The following is a 24,473-nucleotide window of genomic DNA, read 5'->3' on the forward strand; positions in this document are numbered from 1 at the left end:
ACGCAAAAAACCCCGCGAACACGCAAAAAAACAAAAATCCGCACAAATTCGCAAATTTTGCGGATCGCAAATTCGCAAATTCGCTCATGCTTATTTCTGACACGCAGAGGGGAATGCGGATTTGAAATATTACAAAATATGTGTATATATATACATATATGGCAGTCTGTCTGTTTGACAAATAAATGTATGCTGTTAAAAGTTGGTGCTTGCCTCGTAATTCGTCAATGGAGAGCGCAGCTGCTGCGAGGTATTGCAGACTATTTTCCCTAGGTCTAGTAGTAGTATATCATCTGCGTACATCAAGCATATAATTGGTTTGTCCCCCAGGAGTGGGGCAATGCCTTCGCTTGAAGATAAGGTCTGGGGGAGATCATGAACATAAAGGGAAAACAATAGTGGGGCCAATAAACAACCCTGTTTGAGACCATTGGCCGAGGGGATCGCTTGGGATAAGCCTCTCTCCCCTCCCAGTAATACTCTGCACCAGGTATCCGAGTGGAGGTCCTGAACTAAGTCTAAAAGCCGGGTTGGCATACCTAAAGCCGATAGTTTCTTCCACAGCAAGGAGCGATCAACTTTATCAAAAGCTATGGAGAAATCTATAAAGGTGGCATAGACTCGCCCCCCTCGGACTTAGATGTATTTATCGGAAATTACTTGCAGAGCTGTTAAGTTATCCATGGTTCTTTCGAAAACCCGTCTGCTCTAAGGGAAGTATATTGGACTGGTCCACCCAATCATTAATTAATTTCAAAATGCATTTTGCAACAACTTTGCCAATTGCGTCCAGGAGAGCAATTTGACGATAGTTTTGGGGAGACAACCGGTCACCCTTTTTAAAAAGGGGAACCAAAATACTCCCCTTCCAAGATGGAAGAACCTTTCCACTCAGAAAGCAAATGTTAAACACCAGGCAAAGCAGTTTGCTCCATTTTACACTATTTTGCTTTAGAACAGAGATTGGAAGTTCGTCCGGTCCCATTGCCCCGGAAGAGCGCATTTCCCTAATAGCTAATTCAATAGCTTTTTCCGAGAATGGGACCAAAGGCTGACTGTCCTCATTAAAACTTATGCGGGGGACCACTGTTCCATTACTTGCATAAAGGGCTGTGACATAGGCCAACCATGTTTGCTCTTCGATGGGGATTGGAAGCGGACGTGTTCTGGCACAGCAACCCTCGCCTATGAGGGACCAGAATCGTTTCATTTGTCCATTAAAGGCAGCCTCTCTTAGTTTTATCCAGATAGTATCCTCCCCCTCTTTTCTTAATTTGGCCTGTAACCTTCTCCTCCTTCTTTTTAATAGGGCAATTCTGCACGCTCCTTCAGCCGATTTACTCAAATATTGTTCCCTTACTAACTTATTTATTTCTATATTGAGCGGCCGGAGGGAACTGAAGGGTTCCGTAGTATATCTTTTCTTATTTGGATTTTAGCGACAGAGATCACCACCTTCATAAAGTCAGAAAAACGCACAGTTTCCGAGCCATGCCAAATAGCAAGGTCATTTATTGCTGCATCAAGAATGCTCTCTAAGCCTCTTAGAGCCTTTGTATTCCAGTAGCATCTCCCAGATTTAACTCCAAAACTTACCAGGTCACTGCTAAGTGACCACTGGTCAGGTTTGGGGGATTTATTTTAAGCATGGGCGAATTTTGCGAAACTGGCGTTCGCGAATTTGCCTATTTGCAAACTCGCAATCCGCAAAATCCGTGATTTCTCGCAAATTTGCAGATTTTTTTTTTGTGTTCGCAAGGGTTTCTGCCAGTTCGCGAGGGTTTTGTACCAGTTCGCAATTGCGAACTTACTTGTCGGCTCGCAACGGTCGCGACTTTGTTGTTTCTATGTCTGGTTCATCATCACAGGTTCACAGCACCCTCTGTTTCACCACTGCCACCCTCTGATTCACCCATGCCACCCTCTGGTACATCACTGCCACCCTCTGATTCATCACTGTATATTATGGGGGGGGGGGAAAAGCAAGCATACCTGCCCTGCTTCAACTGACATGAATTAATTTGGGGTTGATTAATGTGTCACTGAATTTAAACTTCCTGTCTGGCACCTGCTTCCTTATCTGTAATTTGCTTTCTGTTGCACTGCAATTTTTTTTTCCAGGACCTTTTGGCCTACTTGTAGCTATTCTATGAGCCTGCTGTGAGGGTCAGAGCAGGGTCATAGAATAGTTGCAAGTAGGCAACTGAACCCTGGAGGTGCCCCTCAGGAAGCACTACAGGGAATGGTTACTAATGATGACTTTGAACTTTTGCACCTGCTGAGTGCTTTCAGTTTTGCAAAACTCGTTTTTCTGCAGAACAGCAACTGTAATGCCCCAAACAAACGTAGGCAACTGAACTCTGGAGGGGCCCCTCAGGAAGCACTACAGGGAATGGTTACTAATGATGAGTAAACTTTTGCACCTGCTGAGTGCTTTCAGTTTTGCAAAACTCGTTTTTCTGCAGAACAGCAACTGTAATGCCCCAAACAAACTTACTTGTGAAAGTTGATTTCTAATCCAAAAGTGATCCAAAGAAAGTCAAAAAGGCCTCAAATCCAAAAAAGTGCAGGTAAATGTCAACCTGAGGAGTTATTCTGATAAAAATCATAATTTTCCGAAGGTTTATGCTGCTTGCTGGTGGATTTCTTGTGCAGAATTGCAAATTTTGTAATTTTGCGAGGGCGAGATTACTGCTGCCCGCCGCATCTACATGCTCGCAATTGCGAACTCTCGCGATGCGTCGCCAAACTCCCGCGGGATCCCGCAGCAAGATCCAAAATGGCGCAGCACTTGCAAAATATGGAGAAAAACAACTCGGCAAACGCTGAATGACGGTAAGTGAACGCCGCACGCCACAATATTGTATCACCAAGCAAAAAAATCCGCTGCGTGCGAATTTGCGGATTTTCTGTAAATCCGCGAGAGTTCGCGGATTGCGGATTTACCAAAAATCCACACAATCCGCGAGCGGAACGGATTTTCCGCCCATGCTTAATTTATTTCCACAGAGGTAGATAGTATTTTATGATCGCTAAAAAGAGTTTCTATAACCCTGAGATCCTTCAGTAGGGCAAAGGCAGAATTCTCCACTATTACGTAATCTAGGATAGATTCACCCTGATTAGATTTATGGGTGAAATTTGCAGGGGAATCAGAGGGGAGCCTTCCATTCGCGATGATCCCATCCATCTCAGAGAGTTCTTCAAGAAGTATCTTCCCTCGCTTATTGGTTTTAATGTTCTCAGGGAAGAGAGCTTGGGGAATGTGTTGTGATTCTTCTTTGTATTCGTCTCGAAACAGGCTCATACTCAGATTAGAGATTTTACAATTCAAGTCCCCTACCAAAATTATATGAGGAGAGGGAGTTTTCTCCCTAATACTCTGTACATAGGCAAAGACCTTTTTTAGAATTGGATTAAAGCAAGCTTCGGGGGGAATATAGGCATTAATCAGTACTAAAGGTTTAGAAACTTCAACATTGTCAAAACTAAACAACGTTACAGCCTGAAAGAGATTACAAGGATCCAAATAATTAGAGAAATTCCATTTTATCTGGTTAGACAATAAACAGGCAATACCCCCGCTAGCGTGGCCTCTCCTGGAAGGGGAAGCACAGCCCTCCAGTACAAAATAGTCCCTTCCTATCAGAATTTTCTCCGAACACCACGTCTCTTGGAGACAGATCACACTGGCTTCTAAGGACAGGAGGTATTGAATTTTTTCGGGACTATTCTTCAACCCAGCGGCATTCCAAGATAATATCGATATGTTGCCGCTAAAGATGAGAATGAGACGCAAACTTATTTGTCAATTTCCTCGAGAGAACACCGGGTAACCAGGTCCATCGGAGGCTTTCATCCACAACTTTATCGTGGGGAGGGGGCATAGGAGGGTTAGTATATGACAAAAGGCGGAGATCTTTTGATATGCAGATTTTTAGACCATCAAAACCGCCAGACCGTTCTGTATTGCCGGAGGCTGCCTGCAGAAGTGAAAAAGGAGAACCTAGGGATTTAGAGGTTTTAAAGGGTCTACCAGAGAGGACATTCCCCCAGAAGGGCATAACATCGATCCCTCTACTCTGAAAATCTTCCGACCGTTGCAAGATTAGATTTACTACTAATTTAGAGTAAAACTTTACCCTCGTCTGAGTTCCAGCCTCTGTCTTCAGAATCAACACATTGTCTATATCTGCAGATTGTATTAATTTCAAATTTGCGGATTCCTGAAAACATTTACGGAGTAGTGATCCATTTAGGGTGCAGTCAGCGTCAAATAGAGGGAAGAAATCGAGGATAAGGGTGTCAATACTTTCCTCTTTAGGCATTTCGGGAGGTATCTTATTTATTTATTTATTTATATATTTCTATAGCGCAGGAATCGAGCCCGAAAGGGTTATCTCCGCGCTTTGACAGCAACAGGCGGCAAAAATACTGTACAGATAGCCAGAGAATGCAAGATGGGGCATCCATTAGTTATGTCTCCATAAACAGATTTGTTTTTAGCATTTTTCTAAAGGTGAGGTGATTGGAGGTCTGTCTTAAGCTGAGCGGCAAGTTATTCCACAAGGCCGGCCCCACTGATGAGAGGGCTCGGCCGCCTTGTCTGGCTTTTTTAATGAATGGTGGTTTGAGCAGGAGTAGGTTACTTGACCGTAGATCTCGTTCCGGTTTGTAGGGCTGAAGTAGTTTGGCTAGATATTTGGGGCCATTTCCAAATAAGCATTTATGTACAGTGCAACAAATTTTGAATTTAACCCGTTGGCGTATTGGGAGCCAGTGTAGTTTTTTCAACAGGGGTCCAGAAGATGTTCTAGGGGGGGCATTCAGAATCAGTCTTGCCGCCGTATTCTGGACCACCTGCAATCGATTGATGGCATCCTCATTAGCTTGTATCAGAAGCCCATTGCAATAGTCGAGGCGACTTATTACAAGGGCTTGAACCAGGGTCTTTCTGTAGGTGTCCGGTAACAGGGGGAAGACTCGCCTTAGTAGTCCAATGGTGTGAAAGCAAGCACCTGCAATTACATTTGCATGTTCTTTTAGGGTTAAATTTTGGTCTAGTTTCACACCCAGATTTTTGATGGTGGGTCTAGGGGAGGGTACAGGTCCCAAATCTTGGGGCCACCAATCAGGAGACCAGAGCATGCTAGCTTTCCCAAAGAACATCACTTCGGTCTTCCCGACATTGCACTGGAGGTAGTTGGCGGCCATCCATTTAGAGATGGCCCTCATGCCTTCCGCAAAGTTTTCCCTAACATTAGGGTCAGGGGCATGGAAAGGGTAGAGGAGTTGAGTGTCGTCGGCGTACGACACTGGTGTGAATCCGTACTTCCTCACAATCTCAGCAAGGGGGGCCACATACACATTAAATAATGTGGGGCTTAGACATGAGCCCTGTGGCACCCCCTTAGTGAGCGCCCTAGAGATGGAGTGATAGGGGCCCAAGCTGACAGATTGTGAGCGACCAGAGAGAAAACTTTCCAACCATGCAAGCGCCTGACCTCTAATGCCCACTCCTTGTAGCCGGTTCAACAAGATCTTATGAGATACAGTATCGAAAGCAGCTGACAGGTCTAACAGCACTTAAAGACCACTACTCCTTCCCCCTTGTCAGAATAAGGTCTGGCTAGAGGATTAAGAACTGTTGAAGCAGGGCCAGTAAATTTAATCTCATTCCCCTGAGGTGCTGGACTAGAGGGACCCCCTTTTTCAGTATTGCGCTCACCAAATGGGCCAAGCAGCCCATTTGTAGCGAGTCCTATATATATATTTAATGTTATACAAACATACATACAATTATTCAATTTAGTATTTAGCAATTTGGAATTTAAAAAATGGAGAAACGTACTTGCACACTTAAGAGTAAATGTGAACAGCAAAAAAGTGTAGACTTATATCTAGAGTATAATAGTAAACATGCACGCCAGTAAATCTACAAATACATATTTCCCAATGTGAATCAGACAATTGGTGTACAGTTGGTGCCACACCCTGCAGAACCGTGGAAGTTTCTGACAGTGACAGAATGGGATGCTGGTGCAAAAAATTGACAAGATGTCCAGGGTAAATCTGAGATTTGCACCACTGGAGGAATGTCATCGCTGAAGAATCTATAAGCCTATGAATATCCAGAATCCAAATAGTCCAGTATGTTTCTGGAAATCATCTTCTTCAGATAAGATGAAGAGATGTTAAGTTGTGAGTGAGAGACATCTTCAATATCTAATAGGCCTTGATGGCAAGCATGTTACCATACTAAGGATTGCACCTATCAGCGGGCACTGGGAATACTTGTACAGGCTGGCAGTATGCTCCACTCCTTACCGCTTATATTTCCTAAAGGATATAAAGGATGTGTAGATGATGCACCCTGGGTATGACCTTTGAGCCTAGAGCGGTGCAGAAAAAAGGTATACTGAAAGCAGTTTGCCAAGCATTTCCAAACTGACCGACTGCTCCTTCCATAATGGAATAAGGTTTATGTGCTTAACGCTGGTAACGCTGGACTTTCAGATTTCTCGCTTTCAGCGGTGCTGTCTGCAATAGCAAGCACGTTTTTAAAACTCCCTTTTTATGTCTAAATATTATTTTTTAATTCTTTATTACACCTAGTTTTTAAATTAGAATAGTTGCACACACCTGCACTATAATTGGTATGCTCACCGCTGTTTTGGCGGGTCTTTAGGCAGCTATACTCGCTATACTCGTTCGCGGCCATCTTGGGGGTAGGTCGGGACGTGCTGTGGCGCCATTTTGGTGAGCGCTCCAGTGCTCTTCTCTGCAGGCGAGTCCCTTACTTAAACCTGGCATGAAGACGCGCAGCGGGGACGCGCAGCGGGTGCGCCTTCTTCGTGCCAGAGTCCTGCCCGTCTGCGCCCGTCAGCGCCAAGGAAGCGCCTAGCGCCAGGAATCTTGTCTCTTCTAATAGACGTATGTATTCGAGGGACGAGCTTCTGCGCATTCGCCACCTGTCCCCACACTGCTCCTTGGGATTGGTTGATCCGTTATGTGGCCCTTTCCAATGCGCATGTGGTAATCTTTCTTTTAAGGCATCAGCCCCTATCTTGGCCTTAACTGGAGTTCCAGTGGAAGCATCCAGCTTCATAGAACCGGAGGCCCCTTGTGATCTTAGAGTCTGGAGTCTCAATGTCAGATCTTGTGTAAAACATCATTCTGACATTTACAATCTCATCTCTGAGGGGGCCCCGTATATTTTCTTCCTGACCGAAACATGGCTACAGGATGAGTTGACAGCTATAGTAAACCTTGCTATTCCCTCAGAATACTCCTTCTATACCCATAATCGCAATTCTAGGGGCGGGGGTATAGCCTTGATAGTTAAGTCCTGTTTCCCCTGTACTTGGAAGGTTTTGAAGGTGGATGGCTGTGAGTGTGCACACTTTACCATAATGGTTAATCATCACTTTTCTTTGTCGGGCCTCCTGATTTATCGACCTCCTGGTCCTGATACTGCCTTTAGGAAGGCTTTGCCTGAACTACTGAGTTCTCTCGCGTTAAGCTCTGCTAATCTTAGTGTGTTCGGAGATCTCAATCTTCATTTTGATCTCTGTCACACTCCAGCTATTAGTAGCTTTCTTGCAGACTTGGAGGCATTACAACTGAGCCAGCTGGTGATCCACCCTACGCATGAGGGTGGACATATCCTGGACCCTATATTCACTAATCTAACAGGAGCTAAGATGCTTCGGCCTAGCCCAGTAGCTTGGTCTGATCATTTTCTTGTGAAATGTCATCTTATGCTTAAGGATCCATGCCTTAAACCTATAGAGAAAGATGTGTGGAAACGTCCCTGGAAAAAACTTAAGCCTGTAGATTTTCACAGATTACTTGTTGAAAATCCTCTGGGCCCTCTTAGTGAGGTGGACTCTGGGCCCTCTTAGTGAGGTGGAATCTGGCTATGATTCATTCTGTGATTGGATAACTCTGGCTCTTGATCTTTTGATTCCTTCCACTTGGAGTAAATGTCGCTCCCAAGAGCCCAGCCCCTGGTACGATAGCACCTTGCTGCCTTTGAAAAAAGCATGTAAACAGGCGGAAAGGTGCTGGTGCAAAACCTATGAGGCTGGTAAGAAGGTATTGTATCTTTCTACAGTCAAAACCTACCACAAAGCTATTTGTAGAGCCCGCGCGGCCTACTATGCGCTAGAGTTCGAAACTTGCCCCAACCCCTCTAAATTGATTTTTAAGGTCCTCAAAGATCTGACTGCTAGGAGAGTCCCAGTAGCTGATATCCGCTCGGTGGCACATTGTGAAGATCTAGCAGCCTTTTTTCTTGAAAAAATACAGACCATCTACCGCTCCTTTCCTAGTTCCATCCCCTGGAGTGAGGCTTTGAGGCCTAGCTGTACCACCGATGTGGTCCTTTCAACTCTTCCTGATATGACGGGGGAAGTATTTGACAGCTTGGCAACCAGGTTAAAATCTGGATCCCCTGCAGACCCACTCAGACCAGTACAGTTGAGAGAATTCTCCACCCTATGCTTGCCACATCTTCGTCATCTTATAAATGTATCCCTCTCATCAGGCATAGTTCCATCTAAATGGAAACAGGCCTATGTTTCTCCAATCCTGAAGAAACCCACATTGGATCTTCTCAAATTAGAGAATTATCGACCTATTTCTCTTCTCCCATGGGCCGCGAAGGTCGCGGAGGCCCATGTAAATAATATCTTATCGGAACATTTGCAGAGGATCAATATTCTGGATTCGTCCCAGAATGGGTTTCGTGCTGGGCACAGCACCGAGACGGCTTTACTCTCAATGACGGAATACCTGCCGACGGTGGTGGATTCTGGTCAAACTGCGGCACTGGTGCTACTTGACCTCAGTGCCGCGTTTGACACAGTCTCCCACTCGATACTGTTGCAACGGTTGGGAGACGCAGGTGTCTCTGGCTTGGCACTTGATTGGTTTCGATCTTTTCTGGATGAGCGCTCTTTCAGGGTTGCCACCTTGCCTTACGAATCGAAACCTTATCCCTTGGAACTAGGAGTGCCTCAGGGTTCCGCTCTGAGTCCCACACTTTTTAATCTTTATGTGCAGCCACTGGCTGCGGTCGCCAAGCTTTGGGGTATGACTGTTGTCTCATATGCTGACGACACGCAGCTGGCGGTTGCTCTTAGTGGGAACTCTGACCTTGATGCCCTGAGGTTTCGAAATGGTCTCTTGGCTGTGGCTAGTTGGATGACAGCTAACTGTCTTCAGCTTAATGCCAAGAAGACAGAGGTCCTGATCGTGGGCAAGCAGAGCAACCTTTGGGGTGATAATTGATGGCCCCCAGAGCTTGGCATTACTCCAATCCCGTCTCTGGAGGTTAAAAACCTAGGTGTCTGGCTTGATCCGACCCTTTCTTTCTGTGGCCACACAAAGAGAGTAGCAGCGACCTGTTTTGGGATTTTACGTGGTCTGAGGCCCATTTTAAAATTCTTTGATGCCCCCACTAGGCAGTTGGTTATTCAGGCAACTATCTTGTCCCGACTTGATTATGCCAGTTCCCTCTTATTAGGGGATAATCAAGTGGAAATCACACGGCTACAACGTGCCAGAATGCTGCGGCCAGGGCCTTGGTAGGTTTACCAAGGTTCTGGTCCGCAAAAGGAACAATTTGTGCACTTCATTGGCTTCCGATTAGGCAAAGGATTGACTTTAAGACCTTATGTCTCTCCTTTAAGATTCTTAAACTGTCCTCCCCCTGGATTCTCGAGAAATTTCTTACCCCTTACATTCCGTCTCGCTCTTTGAGGTCTCTGGGGCAAAATCTGGCCGTTGTTCCACGTTTTAAGCTTTGTAGAGTAGGTGGACGATCCTTCCGTGTGTTGGCAGCAAAACTCTGGAACTCACTCCCTGGCCACATTCGTGCCATAGATGACTTACTTAAGTTTAGGAAGGCGATCAAAACCCTTCTGTTCCCCTCTGATTGCTAGGATCCCTCTCTTTCGGTTCTTCTGTTGTTTTGCGTAGTGTTGTGTTTCTCTGCCTATCCTAAGCGCCGGGACGCCCGTTTGCTGGGGCAGCTGTGCGCTATAGAAGTCTGCGTAACATAACATAATGAGTGCCAGTCAGAACAAAATACATGTCCAATGATATCCAGCACTTGCTGTGATAACAGTGGACAGTAAACATTTAACTTATTGTGAATATGAACACTACTGGGAACTGCAGTTACCAGAATGAACTAGGAGGGCTGGTGGAGGCAAGGTGTTCCCCTCCCCTAATCTTTATATTTCCTAAAGCATGTTGCCACTATATCTGTCCTCAACATCAATGCTCTCAACATTGAACAAAAAAACGGTGATACTTTCTGTGGGACATCAACAAAAAAACAACTAAGAGTAAAGATGGTATTTAAAATTTTTGAAAGGTTTTTACAGTCGCGTAAGTCATAAAAAGGCATAGATAGACCTGTGTTCCAGTACCGTAGAAAAGTAATTTTCCATCCTTAAAGGCTGTGCGTATCTACCAGCATTGCCCTATTTATTTTTAATTTTTCCTTTAAAAAGGTTTGTAAAATAGTTTTTTAAAGACTACATTGTTTTTAGTAGCATTTTCATTAAGGTTTGGGTAGTTGTTATTTTGCAGATTAGGATATTGTTTTGAAGAACGTTTTACATACTTTTATGTACATTTAAAGTAGAGTAGAGAAAGCAGAGGCTATACTGGATCATCCTTCAGTAAAACCATAAATGGGGTCCTTATATGAAATGAAAATACTGCCAAACACTGTATTGTTGATAGAGTCTTCTCGAAGTTGAACTTGTATTCTTTGTCAAGGACGACCCCAATGTCTTTGCCTCTCCCAGGATTTCTCTCTGTGGAAGTCCCTAGGTGCAGGGAACCCAGAACAATTTGAAGGTGCTACTTCAACTGCTAATGTTTGGCTAGCTGCTCTTTTGTTCTCTAGTCTGTCAGCCGGATACCATGATGATCCTCCACAGTCTAATTTTTATATGTTCTGGCAAAAAGGACATCCCGCCAATTCGAGAATTTGGTAGACAGATCACAAACAAAATGTGTAACAGTCATTTGCAGCTTTCTTCCTGCTACAGCTGGCACATTTTAAAAACACAGCTAGTCTATGAAAGACATCAAATGAAAACAAACTGTAGTATTCTCATGTTATGCTGTAATGTTCCCTTTCACCTTGTCCGTAGCTGCTCAGCCAGTGTGAGTGTTCTGTGTAGAATGTTGGTGTGAGTGACATGAGTGGAATGCTTGGGTGTCTGGTGTGAGTTTTGTCAGTTGGAAGATGGTCTCAGCAGCTAGCAGGCTGCTCTTGGTGGGGCTCTGTATCTATTCTTCTTATGGACTTGATAAACTACCTGAAGCTCCGCTTGCCTATGACTACTATGTCTTTTGAACACGTGGGGCCAGCCCACTACATTTTGGCGAGGATCTTGATGGGATTTATCCTCGGTCAACGTGCCCTCCAACAGGAATTAAGTTAAAGTTGATGGATCTAAGAAGTAAGGATATTGTATAAAGTAACAGAGACTCGTGGAAAAGATTATGGACAAGCGCCCCTCATAGCCCCGCCAGTGTCCATCACATCGGGCAGACCCTACTCAAGTGTGCTTTACTCTGTGCTACGCGACCTCATTAACAAGAACGGTGCCTTCAAGTAAAGTAAGCCACTTCATTTTTTTCGTTCTCCAATGTATCTCTGACATATTATGGACGCTACTCACACTGAGTTTAACATGTACATTTCATCTACAATAAGCCTGCCAACCTTTTGTTGTGTGCGCTACTAAGGAGGTACTTTGTGTGCTCCTGGTAACCTACTCATGGAGAGCAGTGGTGTCTACAACTACAATGTGCAAGGTGTGTTTATTCTAACTGTGGCATTGAGGAACTGGACTCAACGTAAAGATGTGTTTGGGCCACACACCAGAAGTGCCTTACAAGCGCATGGAAGTGCAAGCACTAGGTAAGAGTAATGTCCTAGTGGCATCGTGTTTAATTGTGTCTGTTCTGCAGGCCAACAATACAGAATCTGTATAGTGAGCTACATTAACGGTATGACTGTTTTTCGAGTTTGCTTGGTCCTTAACACTTCGGGGAGTCATGTGGTGAGATCCAATTCTTTAATAAGCCAAAGAGCCCATCCATCTTCAGTGGGCGTCATCTCTGCTGCAAAGTACTTTCTTCTTGCATGTCTCCTGGCGCCACTTCATCTCTGTGAAGTCCTGTTTGTCCTTGGAACGCCTGTTCCCCATTCCGAAGTGACAGGCACACCATTGAAAATTTTTTTAAATTCTAGTCTGTGGTGCATGATGAAGAGATTTAACGTTAAAATGTTTTATTTCACAGGAATATGAAACTTATGAGTTGACAGTGACTTGTTATTGCTGTATGGCGACAGTGTTGTTTTCAATTTCGCACGTACAGGTTTGTTGTCATTAGATCTCTTATGTTCTTCTTTCCGACATAGTATCCATGCCTAAGGGATAGGAGTGGGTCTCTGTCCCATGTCCCCTTACATTCTTGCTACATTTTTGCTAAGCCTTTGTACCTTGATTCTAGGTGTTAGCTTAAGGAGTTTATTTTCTTGCTACGTTTAGTATGGGGTTTAGCCCCATTTTCATGTTCTGTGTAGAATGTTGTTATTTGACATGAGAGGAATGCTTGGGTGTGTGGTGGAAGTGTTATCAGTTGAAAGATGGAAGATGGGCTGAGCAGCTAGCAGGCCGCTCTGGTTGGGCTCTGTATCTATTCTTCTTATGGACTTAATAAACAACCTGAAACTCAGCTCTGCTACGTCTACTATGTCTTCTGAACACATGCGGCCAGCCCACTACACAAACATATTAAGAAAAAACGAAAATATATACACAAAGCGTTAAAAAAAAGATTTTTCAATCCCAGAATCGTTCTAAGATCTTTTGTCATGAGCCACCAAAAGGAACAAGTGCTCTTGCGCACCTGCCTGTACAAGATATGGCGGGATTGGGAGGCTCATGGCTCTTTGAAGGGACAATGTCCAATTTCACATCTGAAACTCACATTTTTTTCACGCAACAGAAAAATGGCATAAACCCATGGAGGATCAGATGTGGAGTTTGATGAAATTGAAAGTTATTACATCATTTTGTTTGTTCCTTGGAGTCCTGAATATGAAGCAAGTATTGTGTTACTCTCAGCTTGTGCAATAATTTGTCGATGAAGTTGGAACTGGTAGGTCATGGATTGTATCAATAAGGGTTTTTGCTACCAATATCGTTGTGATCCTCCACAATGATATATCTGTTTTCAGTAAGGATGGTTATGACTTCCTTGTCATATTAGTGACATATAACTAATAGGAGAGGCCACCATTCATTATTACCACAGAAGAACCGGTGATGTCACCGTGAAACACGTGATGGCTGAATTTCGTGGAAAATGGACTGTGTCATTTCTTTAGAAGAGCAAGCCGAATCACTCAAAAATAGATTATGAATTGGAAAGATAGTAGATTATGTACTAAAGTCCAAAGTGACTTTTTCTTTCCTATAATTAGATAATTATTATTGATGTTGAAATGTAATAAGGATAAAACTGTTATATATATCGTAATGACTTCTTGGTGTCTTAATTGTTAATAACTAGGTAATGTTTAATTGAGTATATTGACTCTCCACGCTAAATTATTGTACATTAGTAAACAGTAAGCCAGAGGGGAATCTGGCATAGTGGGTGGAGTGCACAGGGCCATATGTTCTGATATCCCCAAAATAAAAAATCAGATTAGTAAGAAACAGGTGCTTGTGCTTTGGAGGAGGGACACATATTGTAATGTCTTTACTGTCAAAACCTTTTAAAAAAGGCTCCAGTGTCTTCCTTCAGAGGGTAGATTATTTAAAGAGTTGAATCATGTACTACTATTAAACATGAAGCTTTACAATATGTTTATGCAGAGACTCGTATTTGTTCTGGTTTTGAGAAACAACCTTACTTCAGTTAATTTGGCAAATCTGTATAGCTGAAAATGTTTCGTTTATTTCTTTTATGTCTCAAGGAACTTAATGTAATGTCTACCTTCAGTAGTTGGAGTGCTCTTTGCATCTGATGCTTCAGAAACTGGCTCATCCGATCCATCATCACCTTGCAGCTCCAAATTATGTCCTGAAACAAATCATAATACCATTAATATGCACCGTGACTTCCTAATATGATTTAGGATATTTTGTATCACAAGATCTTAGGATGATCGTAGGTCTATTTTATCAGTTCTGTTCTAGGGTGTGCAAATAATAATAAGTATTGTCAAAATGGCTCGAAACAGAAAGGCACAGAAAGAAAATATTTTTTGCTCACTTTGAGTCGACTTTTGTCTCCTTATATCCTTCGTTTGATTAATTGCTTTAAGAAAAAGAAACAGGTATTTCTCTCTTCCACGAGAAACACAAACTTCTACTCGGGATCATAGCAAACAGCAACTTTAGAACATTTACTAGGAACTCCTTGACTGGTTACCTGATTGTGAGCATGGGATACTAGGATAATACTGGTGAATTTAAAGTCTTCACAAGACTGGAAAGGGATCATGAGCCCACTGATTTTTGCACCACTTCTTCAACCAATATACCATTTTTACAGGTTTTGGTCCTCATGCATGACCTCTTCATATAGGAAGATCACTTAATGGAAGTATTATGGTATTGAAAAAATAGTTATATCGTGTGTATGCTTATTTCTCGGTAACTTGGTAGAGAGCATTCAGCACCATAATTTTGATTAAGTAATTTAAAAGGCTTATAAGTCTTCATGAAGAAATGTCTGAGCAAGGGCAGGAACAAAACCTAATTCCGACCTGAGGTGACTAAGGGTCTGATTTAGTTTAACAGACAGGGCACTCCTTCAGAAATGTACCGTCTGACAAACCTCGGTTCACGTGCTCAATTAAGTCAGTAAACTTTAATTGTTAAAGGCAAAGAAACAACTGCAGGGCTAGTGGTCCTCTCTTAATTTGGCAAGTGACAGTCTAGATGGGGTGCCTGAAGAGATGACCTCTGCCACCAAATGCCAAAGACAAATTGAATTCCATCAAAGCAACTGGGAAAACTTCACATGCCCTTGCAAAAAAAAGATAGCGCAAGCTTCTGGAATATCGTGGCTTTAAGAACCAGCTCAGGTGGTCCTGACCCATCATAATTACCTTTAAGGGCTGCAGCTGATCTATAACTCTGGACTCAATTCCTCAGGGCGTGGGCAAGATCAAGATGGCGGTGGTAGCATAACTGAGCAGCTCCTGTCCCAGCGGCACTGCAACAGCATTTTCAGCTGGCCCCTGTGCCCAGGCGAGTTCTCCAGAAAATGTAGAGAGGCCCGGGGCGAAGGAGCGTTCCGAAGACCCGCAAGCTCAAGCAGACCATGCCTCCGCAGGTAGACTTGGAGACCGCCATGGGGGTGGATGAGGACCACTCATGGGATCCTGCCCTGTTTGCCCCCTGTGATAATTATGTATTGCAAGATGGTACCCTGGATTCCTTCGGGGTGCTACAGGCAAGGCCCTCGGGCCTGAAAGCCAATTTAAAAAGGCGCCACCCAGCCTCTACAATATAGGCTCCAGTGAGCATTAAGAAGGGCCTCACCTCCTGCACGGGACAGTCATCTCATGCTATTGGCCCGCACCGGCCTACGATGCAGCCCTGCATCATTGAAGGACACTGCATGTAAGATTGACTGAACGGGTGCGACGGGCCCAAGCAGGAGCGAGAAATATTAGGATGTGAACAAGGATCTAAGGGATAGTATTTATCAACCAACTAAACTCCAAACCCCTAACTCAATACATATATAACAAAAGGGAGAAAGTCAGTCTGTTAGACTAAAACTCTAAAGACTCGGAAGGAATGTTCGCCAAACTCAGATAATTTGTCTAGCAGTTGGTGTGAGTGCGAATTCCATCAGCCCACGACTTTGGCGGAGCATTGTCATCTGGAAAACAAAGGAGTAGGTCTATGCAGCCAATGTCGCTTGTAGGCTAACAATGTTAGATACTTGACCTCTTGCTCCTGATCAACTCGGCCAAAGTGCTTTTCAAAATATGTGAGTGCTGGTGGTGTGCAGTGCTATGTGAACGTGAAAGTAAAAATGACTATAAGGGCGAAAAATATGTTTATTCGAGGTCGTCCAAATGTCATAAAAAAAAAAACCTGATAGTATGGAACACATTATCTATCTCTTGGCAATAGGTGAGGTCAAAAGCTGGAGCGAGCCATCACAGACTGGGCCTTTGCTGAACACTGCAGCCCTAGAGGGGCCAACTGGACGCTATCCGTTCTGGCCCCTTGTTCTCTAGGGTTGGCTCACTGTGAGGCCACAGGAGGTGTGAGCACCAGGGAGTCTCCGCTGTACATATCAGACATTGGACCTCCTGGTGACCGTCCCTCTGAAACATTCTTTCACCGAATGAGCAGTAAGTGTCGGCGACTGCTGACGCCTTCCTCCACCTTCTAAGCAGACTACTCAAGCCCCCAAATCACCAGTGTTCTGCAAGGGAGGGGGTCCTGCCTGTTTCCAAACTTTGAGTACCTTGGGCACTTATCTGCAGATATGATCCTGTGCGCCACAGGTGTGAAGGGGGAAGCCTTAAGGCATCTGCCCTCCTGAGGAAGCTGCTGTGATACCTCACTTGGTCTACAGTCTGACAGACAGTCCATTCCCCTCGTGGGCCAAAAGTCATTGGGGAGCCCTTTGTACTTTAAGTGGGCAATTACCCTACATCAAGTTGGACGTCCTCAGCGTTTGGGCCTCCTCATCATGGAGGGCAGCAAGGCATAAAAGGGTAGCACCATGAGGCGGGACATTCAACTCCCGACTGGACAACCTGGTTTTCTGCCATAACTACTTGGACAAAGAAGCCATGTTGGCAGCGGCTAGGCGACGAGGCCCAATCCGCTACAACGGCTGTGAGCTCCAGATATTTCAAGATGTTTCCCCCATCACTCTAGCTAAACGCGGGGCCTTCTTACGTGACCTAATTCCTGCATGAACATGGCCTGTACTGCTGGTGGGGCCACACTTTTCAGCTCAGGCAGGGCCACAACTGGCACACAACATCCCTACAGTAGGCTTGTAAGATGTTAGATTTTCAGCACCCGGATTCGGAAGGGGGAACCCTGCCCGACCTCCCTTGATCAGCCAGCCCAGAGAGGACGACAATGCGTCACTGCCACCAGCATGGAACTCCTAGGAAGGAAGAGATACCGGAGGGATGTGAGGCAGCATTGGCACATGCTCAGAAAGTAAAGGTTCCCGCATCTCTTCCCCCATCTGATGGATCAACAGAAGTTTCCGCCATGTAGACTGGGGTCCTGCCAAGGATAGGCCCAGGCTTGACACTTCTTGAAAATGCCCCCGATGAGAAAGCAAATTTCTTAGCTCCACTGCACCGGAGTGGACTATGACTAATCCGCGGCCAGGACGGGCCTTTGAACAAGCGGCCACAAGAGAGGCTGTGTGACCCCAAAGAGTTCCAGCTTGACGCCACCTGTATTCTGTCTATGGGACAAAGCGTCATTAAGGGTTTGGTTGTACTTTGTCACTATTGGTTTTGTAAGGGGTTTGTGAGCCCGTTAGGGCTGTTTTTGAAAGTGGTGGGCGGGGGAGGTTGGCCTATCTGCTCAATCTTAGCTACCAAAGCATATAGCTCGGCATCACACCTTTACCCAGATAACCCTACAGTCTACACCTTGTCATGCCTTCGCATAAAATATCAACATATAATAATGTACGGGGCTTAATAATCCACTCAAAAGGTGCTCTGTTTTAAATGAGCTGTCCTCTCTCTCTGCCCATATAGGTTTGATCCAGGAGACCCACTTAATCCGAAAGGACCTATTCTATCTTAAATCTCATTAAAAAAGCAGGAATGTATCTCAGGCACGCTCCTACTTGAAGGCAGCATTGGGGGCTTTGGGACATGCAACTGGGGCACAACCCGTTTAAAAAAGCGGTCTGGAAAAACGTAAAAACTCTTTCCCTAATAAAGGACAAGGACGCTTTTGCTAAAAGAAACCATGCGTGGATGACATTAAACACGTATAAATCCCTGACACCACAACTTTACTTCAGCCAGGGCTACCCAAAAATCACTAAACTGAAGTTTTTGAAATATAGATTAGGGATCCTGCCCAGCAGAGAGCATCATCCACCATGGCTCAGGAGCAATGGCCATGAAGTCTGTCCGCTGTGCAACCTAGCAACGGGCGACATACTCCACATGACCTGTCTCTGCGAAGAGCTCCGACTAGTCCGCCGACAGCTACTAAGGGACCAGTTCAAGCAGATAGGGACCAGCACGCAAAGGCAGGCTGTGCTTGCATGCTTGAACCCTGCGAACACAAAACTGAATTGTAGATACGTCAAGTTTTTGACTACGATAGAGCAAAGAGTACCAAATCTACAACTTGCAGCAACCATTGGTTCTGGCACCTAACGGACCAACTTTGGGCTACAAATGCCTAGCCCGCCCCGGCTAAGGGAACACTGCTAGATAACTAATCTCGGTCTCTCACTGCATGGTCTTCGATAAGGGCGATTACACAGACTACTTTTTTTTACCACATTTTAAGAAATAGTTTTAAATGCAACTATTGTATTGGTTTTAATTAACTATACATAATAAAAATTTACTTTACTTTACTCATAAATACCCAGGCCAATACTCCTCCTCAGCCAGCAAAAATGTGTTGGGTGTGGGGATCCTGTTAGCGAAGAACTGCCCCCTCTGGGTTGCCCGCACTTTGAAGGACAGGACTGGGGGGTGGATGGACATCCAAGGTACACTGAGAGGTTCACAGCTAACCATTGCCTCCCTTTACTGCCCCAATAATGGCCAGGAATCATTTCCTATCTAAACCATCTGCATACTGTCTTAATGGTCCCCAGCTCCTCTCATCATGGGGGGAGAGCTAAACCTAGCCCTCAATTAAGAGACATGTCTCGACAACCTTAACTGCTGTCACAAGATGGTACGTTCAGCGGCTGGTTGGGTGTTTGAACAAGAGGTGGGCCAAGATGTGTAGCAGCCCCACCACTCATTAAGTACTGACATCTCATTTTACTCTCGGGCACATAAAACATGTGCCTGCCTCGACTGCATCCTACTCGATAAGTGCCACCTCCCAAACATCCTCAAGTTCACACTGGAACCACTGACCCTATCTGATTATGGTCCGGTCACTTCAATACTTTCCAAAACATGTACTACCTGCCTCTGGAGGCTCTAAGACTATCTTTTCAAGACCCCGTAACGTCGCCAATATCTCCAAGAGCATACCAGAGTACATTACACACAACAACACAGGGGACATCTCAGCCGCCACTATGTGTGATGCACTTAAAGCAGTTCTCAGGGGGAACTTCACAGTAGAGGCTGCTCGTCTGAAATGCTTGTGTGGTGACCTCTTCCAGGAGCTAAGGATGACTTCATAGCTCTGGAACAACAGCACAAATGCACTCACTCACAGATGAAGTGGAAGAAGATCCTCAAGACCAAGGGCTAACTGAAACTCCTAGAATTTGGTACGGCAGCCTATTTCATTATCAAACTCGATAACAAATATTATAACCTAGGGAACAAGTCGGGAAAGCTATTAGCTACTCTTTTTTAGATAAAAAAGCCCACAACAACATCTTCGAAATTCACAATAGAGGGGAGAAGGTCTTCACATTGGACCCCGATAAGACCGAATGCTTTCGGAATTTCTTTTCGACCCTCTATTGGAAAGGGCACACCCACCCACAAATACGGGCTTCTTAGCAGGGTCGGCCTCCCTAAAATTAGCACCTCAGGTAGGGAGCGGCTCGTCCAGCCAATAAGAGAAGGAAGAAACACTTCTGGCCATAGCAAAACTGTTTAGAAGCACTTTGCTTCCCCTCTCCTCCCTTTGCTGTTTAAAGCCTATTACGCAATATTGCAAGGGGGTCAGGTAGCATCTATATCCAAAACTTTTAATTAGCTGATTCTTAAACTGGGAATAAATACCAAAGAGCGCGTCTCCAGTCGACCGATATCTTCGCTAAATGTGGTTGCCAAAATATTCACTTAGATAGCAACATTGCGTCTTCAGGTCTTGATGGTAGATCTTAATCATCTGAAACAATCAGACATCATCCCTGGGAGCCAGGCAGCTGATAATACCAAAATGGTGGTCCATTGCATTGATTTTAGGCGCACAAGACATTCTTACTCTACTTGCTTCTAGTCTCCGTGGATGCGGAAAGATAACTAATTTTTTTGAATACATATTAGTCCCACTAACTGTCCTGGGCTTGTCTCTACCCCACCTTATGACAGAGCTAGAGGCCTATAAGAAAGTCTCTGGCTTCAAGATCAACCTAGCAACATTGGAGATCCTCAAACTCTCTACAGCTGCCCAAGCCCATCTCGAGCAGACGCTACCACTGCTCTGGGTGGAGTCCCATATTGACTTCTGAGGACTAGTGTAGGCCCCCACGCTATCCCAGATGTGTCCTACAATCCTGCAGCAGTTAAAAAGGGTGATGAAAGTGGAGCTGAGTAGCTGGAAGCATAAAACAATAACCCAATTAGAGCGAGTGGTGGCCATTAAGAATGCTATCTAATCCAAGATTCTCTATGTCTTCCAGGTCATTACTCTAGGTTCCGAAAGGTTTCATTGCAGAACTCCAATCTTTCTGCTATACATACCTCTGGGGTAGGAGGGCTGCATGCCTTTCCAGACATTGATGCTCTCTTGAGCTGTGGCTAACGGGTTTAGGCGTGCCCAGCCTAGCATATTATTACGCTGCGGTCCATCTTTGTTTTCTCATCCATTAAACTAGCTGGGAAGCTGACCACGGCTGGTGTATGATCGATTCTATTTTGGAGGCGGGTGATTTGTGGGAGATGCCGACCTCAGCGAACAAGCACGCTCTTAAAACAGAGGTAGAGCCAAAAATGTATGAAAATGTGGGTTCTTTGGAGAGCTGGTTCAGACACCTCGTCGCCAAATTTATGTTGCATCCAATAAGAATGATCCAGAGTCCATGGGAAGTTGAAATAAGATGTATTCTCCATAAAGGTAGATACAGCGCCCCTGAACTAACAGAGTGTCTATCTAGATGCACCTTCAGTCTCCAACTGCTGCCAGCTTCACAGAACAACATTCTATGTTGCTAAGTGCTGTTGCCAGGTAACAGAGACTACATATGAGCATACATAAAATGAACATTCAATAGCAACATTACAAAAGAAATAATAATTTTTTAAAAAATGAAGGATGTAACAAATTGCCTGTGATGGAGCAAGGTGAAGAACAATATTTTGTTAAAACTTGTGAAGGTAATCTCCCATAACAGTAATTAAATTAATAAGCTTGTGGTGAAATTACTAATCAACTTAGTTTAAGAATACATTCATCAATACACGCGGGATAAACTAATGTGCTTTATGTTGCATACGCAAAGAGAAATAATAAACTAACCTTGTCTATTGTCTTTGTCAGTATTAAATGCGGCAGTTAAATTAATGGCATGTGCCTATTTTGTGTGCTTATGTTATGATATGTTTTTTCTATGATGAAGAGCTCATGGAGTTCGTGCTGTTCAAAAAGGAAAAGTAATTATAATGCTGCTTGATTGTGCTTATTGCTAGTTAACATAATTAACAGGATTAATTAGTAAAGGGGGCGGGTAACAGAATGGGTCTCAATTCTTTAATTAATTGATGTCTTGTGTTTGTTTAATAATAGTTTCCAAAGTGAGGCCTAAAGATGGTTCAGAAAACATGGCTGACAGAGTTGCAGGCACAAAAGCTTGTCCAGAGTGAAGTCTTTGCACATGCGTAGCTGTGAAGATTTTTACTGCACTGTCATCGTTAATTGAAAAAGCAGGTCTTTGGTCGTGTTTGAATGTGCTCATGGAGAAAAGGCTCAAGGACAGGAACTTAAAGTGTCTGCCAAGGCTAGGAAGTAAATGTTCGAAACTCGAGGAAAAAGTAACTTTCTTGAGGAAGCTGAAAGATGTGGAATTGAAAGACAATAGGGCTTATTTGAAGCCTGGACTTGGTCAAGAGTCGGAGATGACCTAATAATTGTATCATAGACTGACACAGGACAGCCAATGAAAAGCTCGGATTTGCCTTAAAGAATGTAAAATGTAGAAAGTTTAGCTTGAGAGAAAGGTATAAAGTCTGACACTATGAGCAGAGAAAAAACTCTTACTTTCTGATTCCTGAATGACGTGACATGCTGTTGAACCTTTGGCGCATGTAAGGACAGCAGACTTTAAATGATTTTTTCCTTTTTAGGTGAAGTGAGAAATAGTCAGGGAAATAGATTTAGGGGATGGAAACTGTTATTCTGCTAATACTTCGTTTTTCTGAGCTTGCTTTGAAAATGTCCGTTTTAATTCATTTCCTTATTTAAAATACTGTTTTCTTAATTGCTTATAAAATAAAGATTCTAAAACGTAAATGCTTTTTCTTTATGAAAAATAAAGTTAATAAAATTAGATTTGTAGAGACCAGCTGGTCTTGTTTATTCATGGTCTAGTTTCCATCAGTTGATCCAATCGACTTAGTGGTCTGTTTAATAAATAATAAATGTTTAAAACCATGGTAAAGAAAGATAAACTGCAGTTGTATATAATAATGTAAATAATAAGTGAGTAGTTTTATTAATCATACCACCTGATTCAGTTGCTCAAAAATTGTCTCATTGGTTTTATGGGCCTTTTTATATGTGTTTCATGATTAATGGTGAATATTGAGGTATAGGTAGCGTTTATGAGACAGTTTTTCAATCAGAGCGCTGGATCACCTGTCATTAAGGCTACCTTAGAGGTTTCGGACAAAGTGGCAACCAAAAAAGGGCTTACATCCTTTCCCTCAACCTTAACACCCCTCTGGGTGAACAGTAACTTTTCTTGTTGAGTGGGTGATTGTTATCTTCAGGATATGTTTTCCTGTTTACTAATCTAAATGACAATAAAAATGTGTTTGGCCTAAATTCAATTCCTTGGATGGAGGCTAGGTTAACCAAAGCAGATTATTCAAACATGTCTCTGCTGCCAAGACTTAACTTTTTACATCACAAGAAGCATCAAATTATAGCCATGTAAGGCTGCAGGGTCTGTATTTTCCCCGCAAACTTACCTGCCTGCAGGGCACTGCCTAAAGCTCTAATTTAAGGTGGGTTTATACTGTGTGTAGCTAAGGAAGTTCCTGGCTCTAGGAAGAGTGATATAATTATCCTCATTGACAGGAAAGGCTATCAATATGACTCTGGGAACTTATGACAATTATCTGTATTAGATGTAATCAGGGAAATATTCATCACATTACTATTATGTAAATTACACCTACAGTCAATTGCCAGGAGGTTAGTGTCTATGGCATAACCAGGCTTTCAGGACCAGGCTTTCTGTATGAGCTTCGTGGTGATGAAATATGCCCATACAATATTTAGCTTTTTTGGAACTCGAATGAGCTTTTAATGACGGACAACATTAATAAAGGTTATGTGACTGGGCATAGCATGATAAAACTACTGCAGACCGAAAAGTTTGATAGAGCCAAATTTGACTCAGGGGAATTTAACAGCTAACATTTGTACTCCAATGGACATATTAAATATTGCTCTATGGCACTGGCTAAAAACTCTTAAAGCAGACATCCATGAATTGGGAGTTGACATTGTTCCGCTACACCTATATATAGTCAAGGCTATTCCGTGGCCGAACTGAATAGTTCCCTGTTTACCTACTGGCAGATAGATTTTTAAGCTTATTGTTGAAGAAATCTCACAGCTAACCAACATTGATAAAGGCAAGAATGCAATATATTAGTGGCAGAAAAAAAGCAAATAATAGGAAGACAAATGTACCTACTAGGTAAAAACTGGAACATGTTAAACTACCTGAGCATACATTTCTCTACCACTGGAAATTGGTCTGAGCAGATTCTTAAGTCCCACAATGCTCTAGCTATACTGACGGAGAGCTTAAAATCCTTCAATATAATTTTTTCCATGCACTTATGCTACGTCTCTCTCTTTCTAGCTCTCTTGGAGCAGAGATACTAGGGATATGGGAAGGTTCAGAAGACAAGTTCCTGATGTTCTTATCCTTAATTCAGTTAAAACCGTTGACTTTATATCTGTAGAAGAGGTTAGACTGCATTACACTGAATGTCAGACCAAACTGCTTGCTCGCTAGACAGAAATGCGCTAAGAAATGTAATGACCATAAATGTGGCTGATAATTTACCCAGGTTTAAACTCTTGAAGAAGCTATGCCACAGTCTTGGAATGCCTCACACCTGACATTTGCTGGTTGATATATATTTGTGGATGCCAGAATACTCAAGCAAAAGTTCAAGTTTTTTTTTTTTTAGAAAATCGACTTTTAGATTTCTGAGGGCCCAATAACAATTTAGACTAGCCCCCGGGCGAGACTCATACCTAGAGACAGTTTCTCATCCAATGAAGGAGCCACACAGATGG

The 24,473-nt window shown here is 43.6% G+C and overlaps 1 protein-coding gene across 2 annotated transcripts in view; it reads right to left on the bottom strand.

Moving 5' to 3' along the window:
- Positions 1-24,473, bottom strand: part of MAPT (microtubule associated protein tau) — a 1,161,691-nt gene that overhangs the window by 806,884 nt on the left and 330,334 nt on the right. For both annotated transcript variants that reach the window (XM_086923799.1, XM_086923798.1), the window contains exon 3: positions 14,041-14,127. In XM_086923799.1, the coding sequence (XP_086779925.1) occupies positions 14,041-14,127 (87 nt within the window). The remainder of the gene's footprint in view (positions 1-14,040; positions 14,128-24,473) is intronic.

This window comes from Lissotriton vulgaris, chromosome 5 (assembly GCF_964263255.1).
Source record: "Lissotriton vulgaris chromosome 5, aLisVul1.2, whole genome shotgun sequence".
In the NCBI taxonomy this organism is placed as follows: Eukaryota; Metazoa; Chordata; class Amphibia; order Caudata; family Salamandridae; genus Lissotriton; species Lissotriton vulgaris.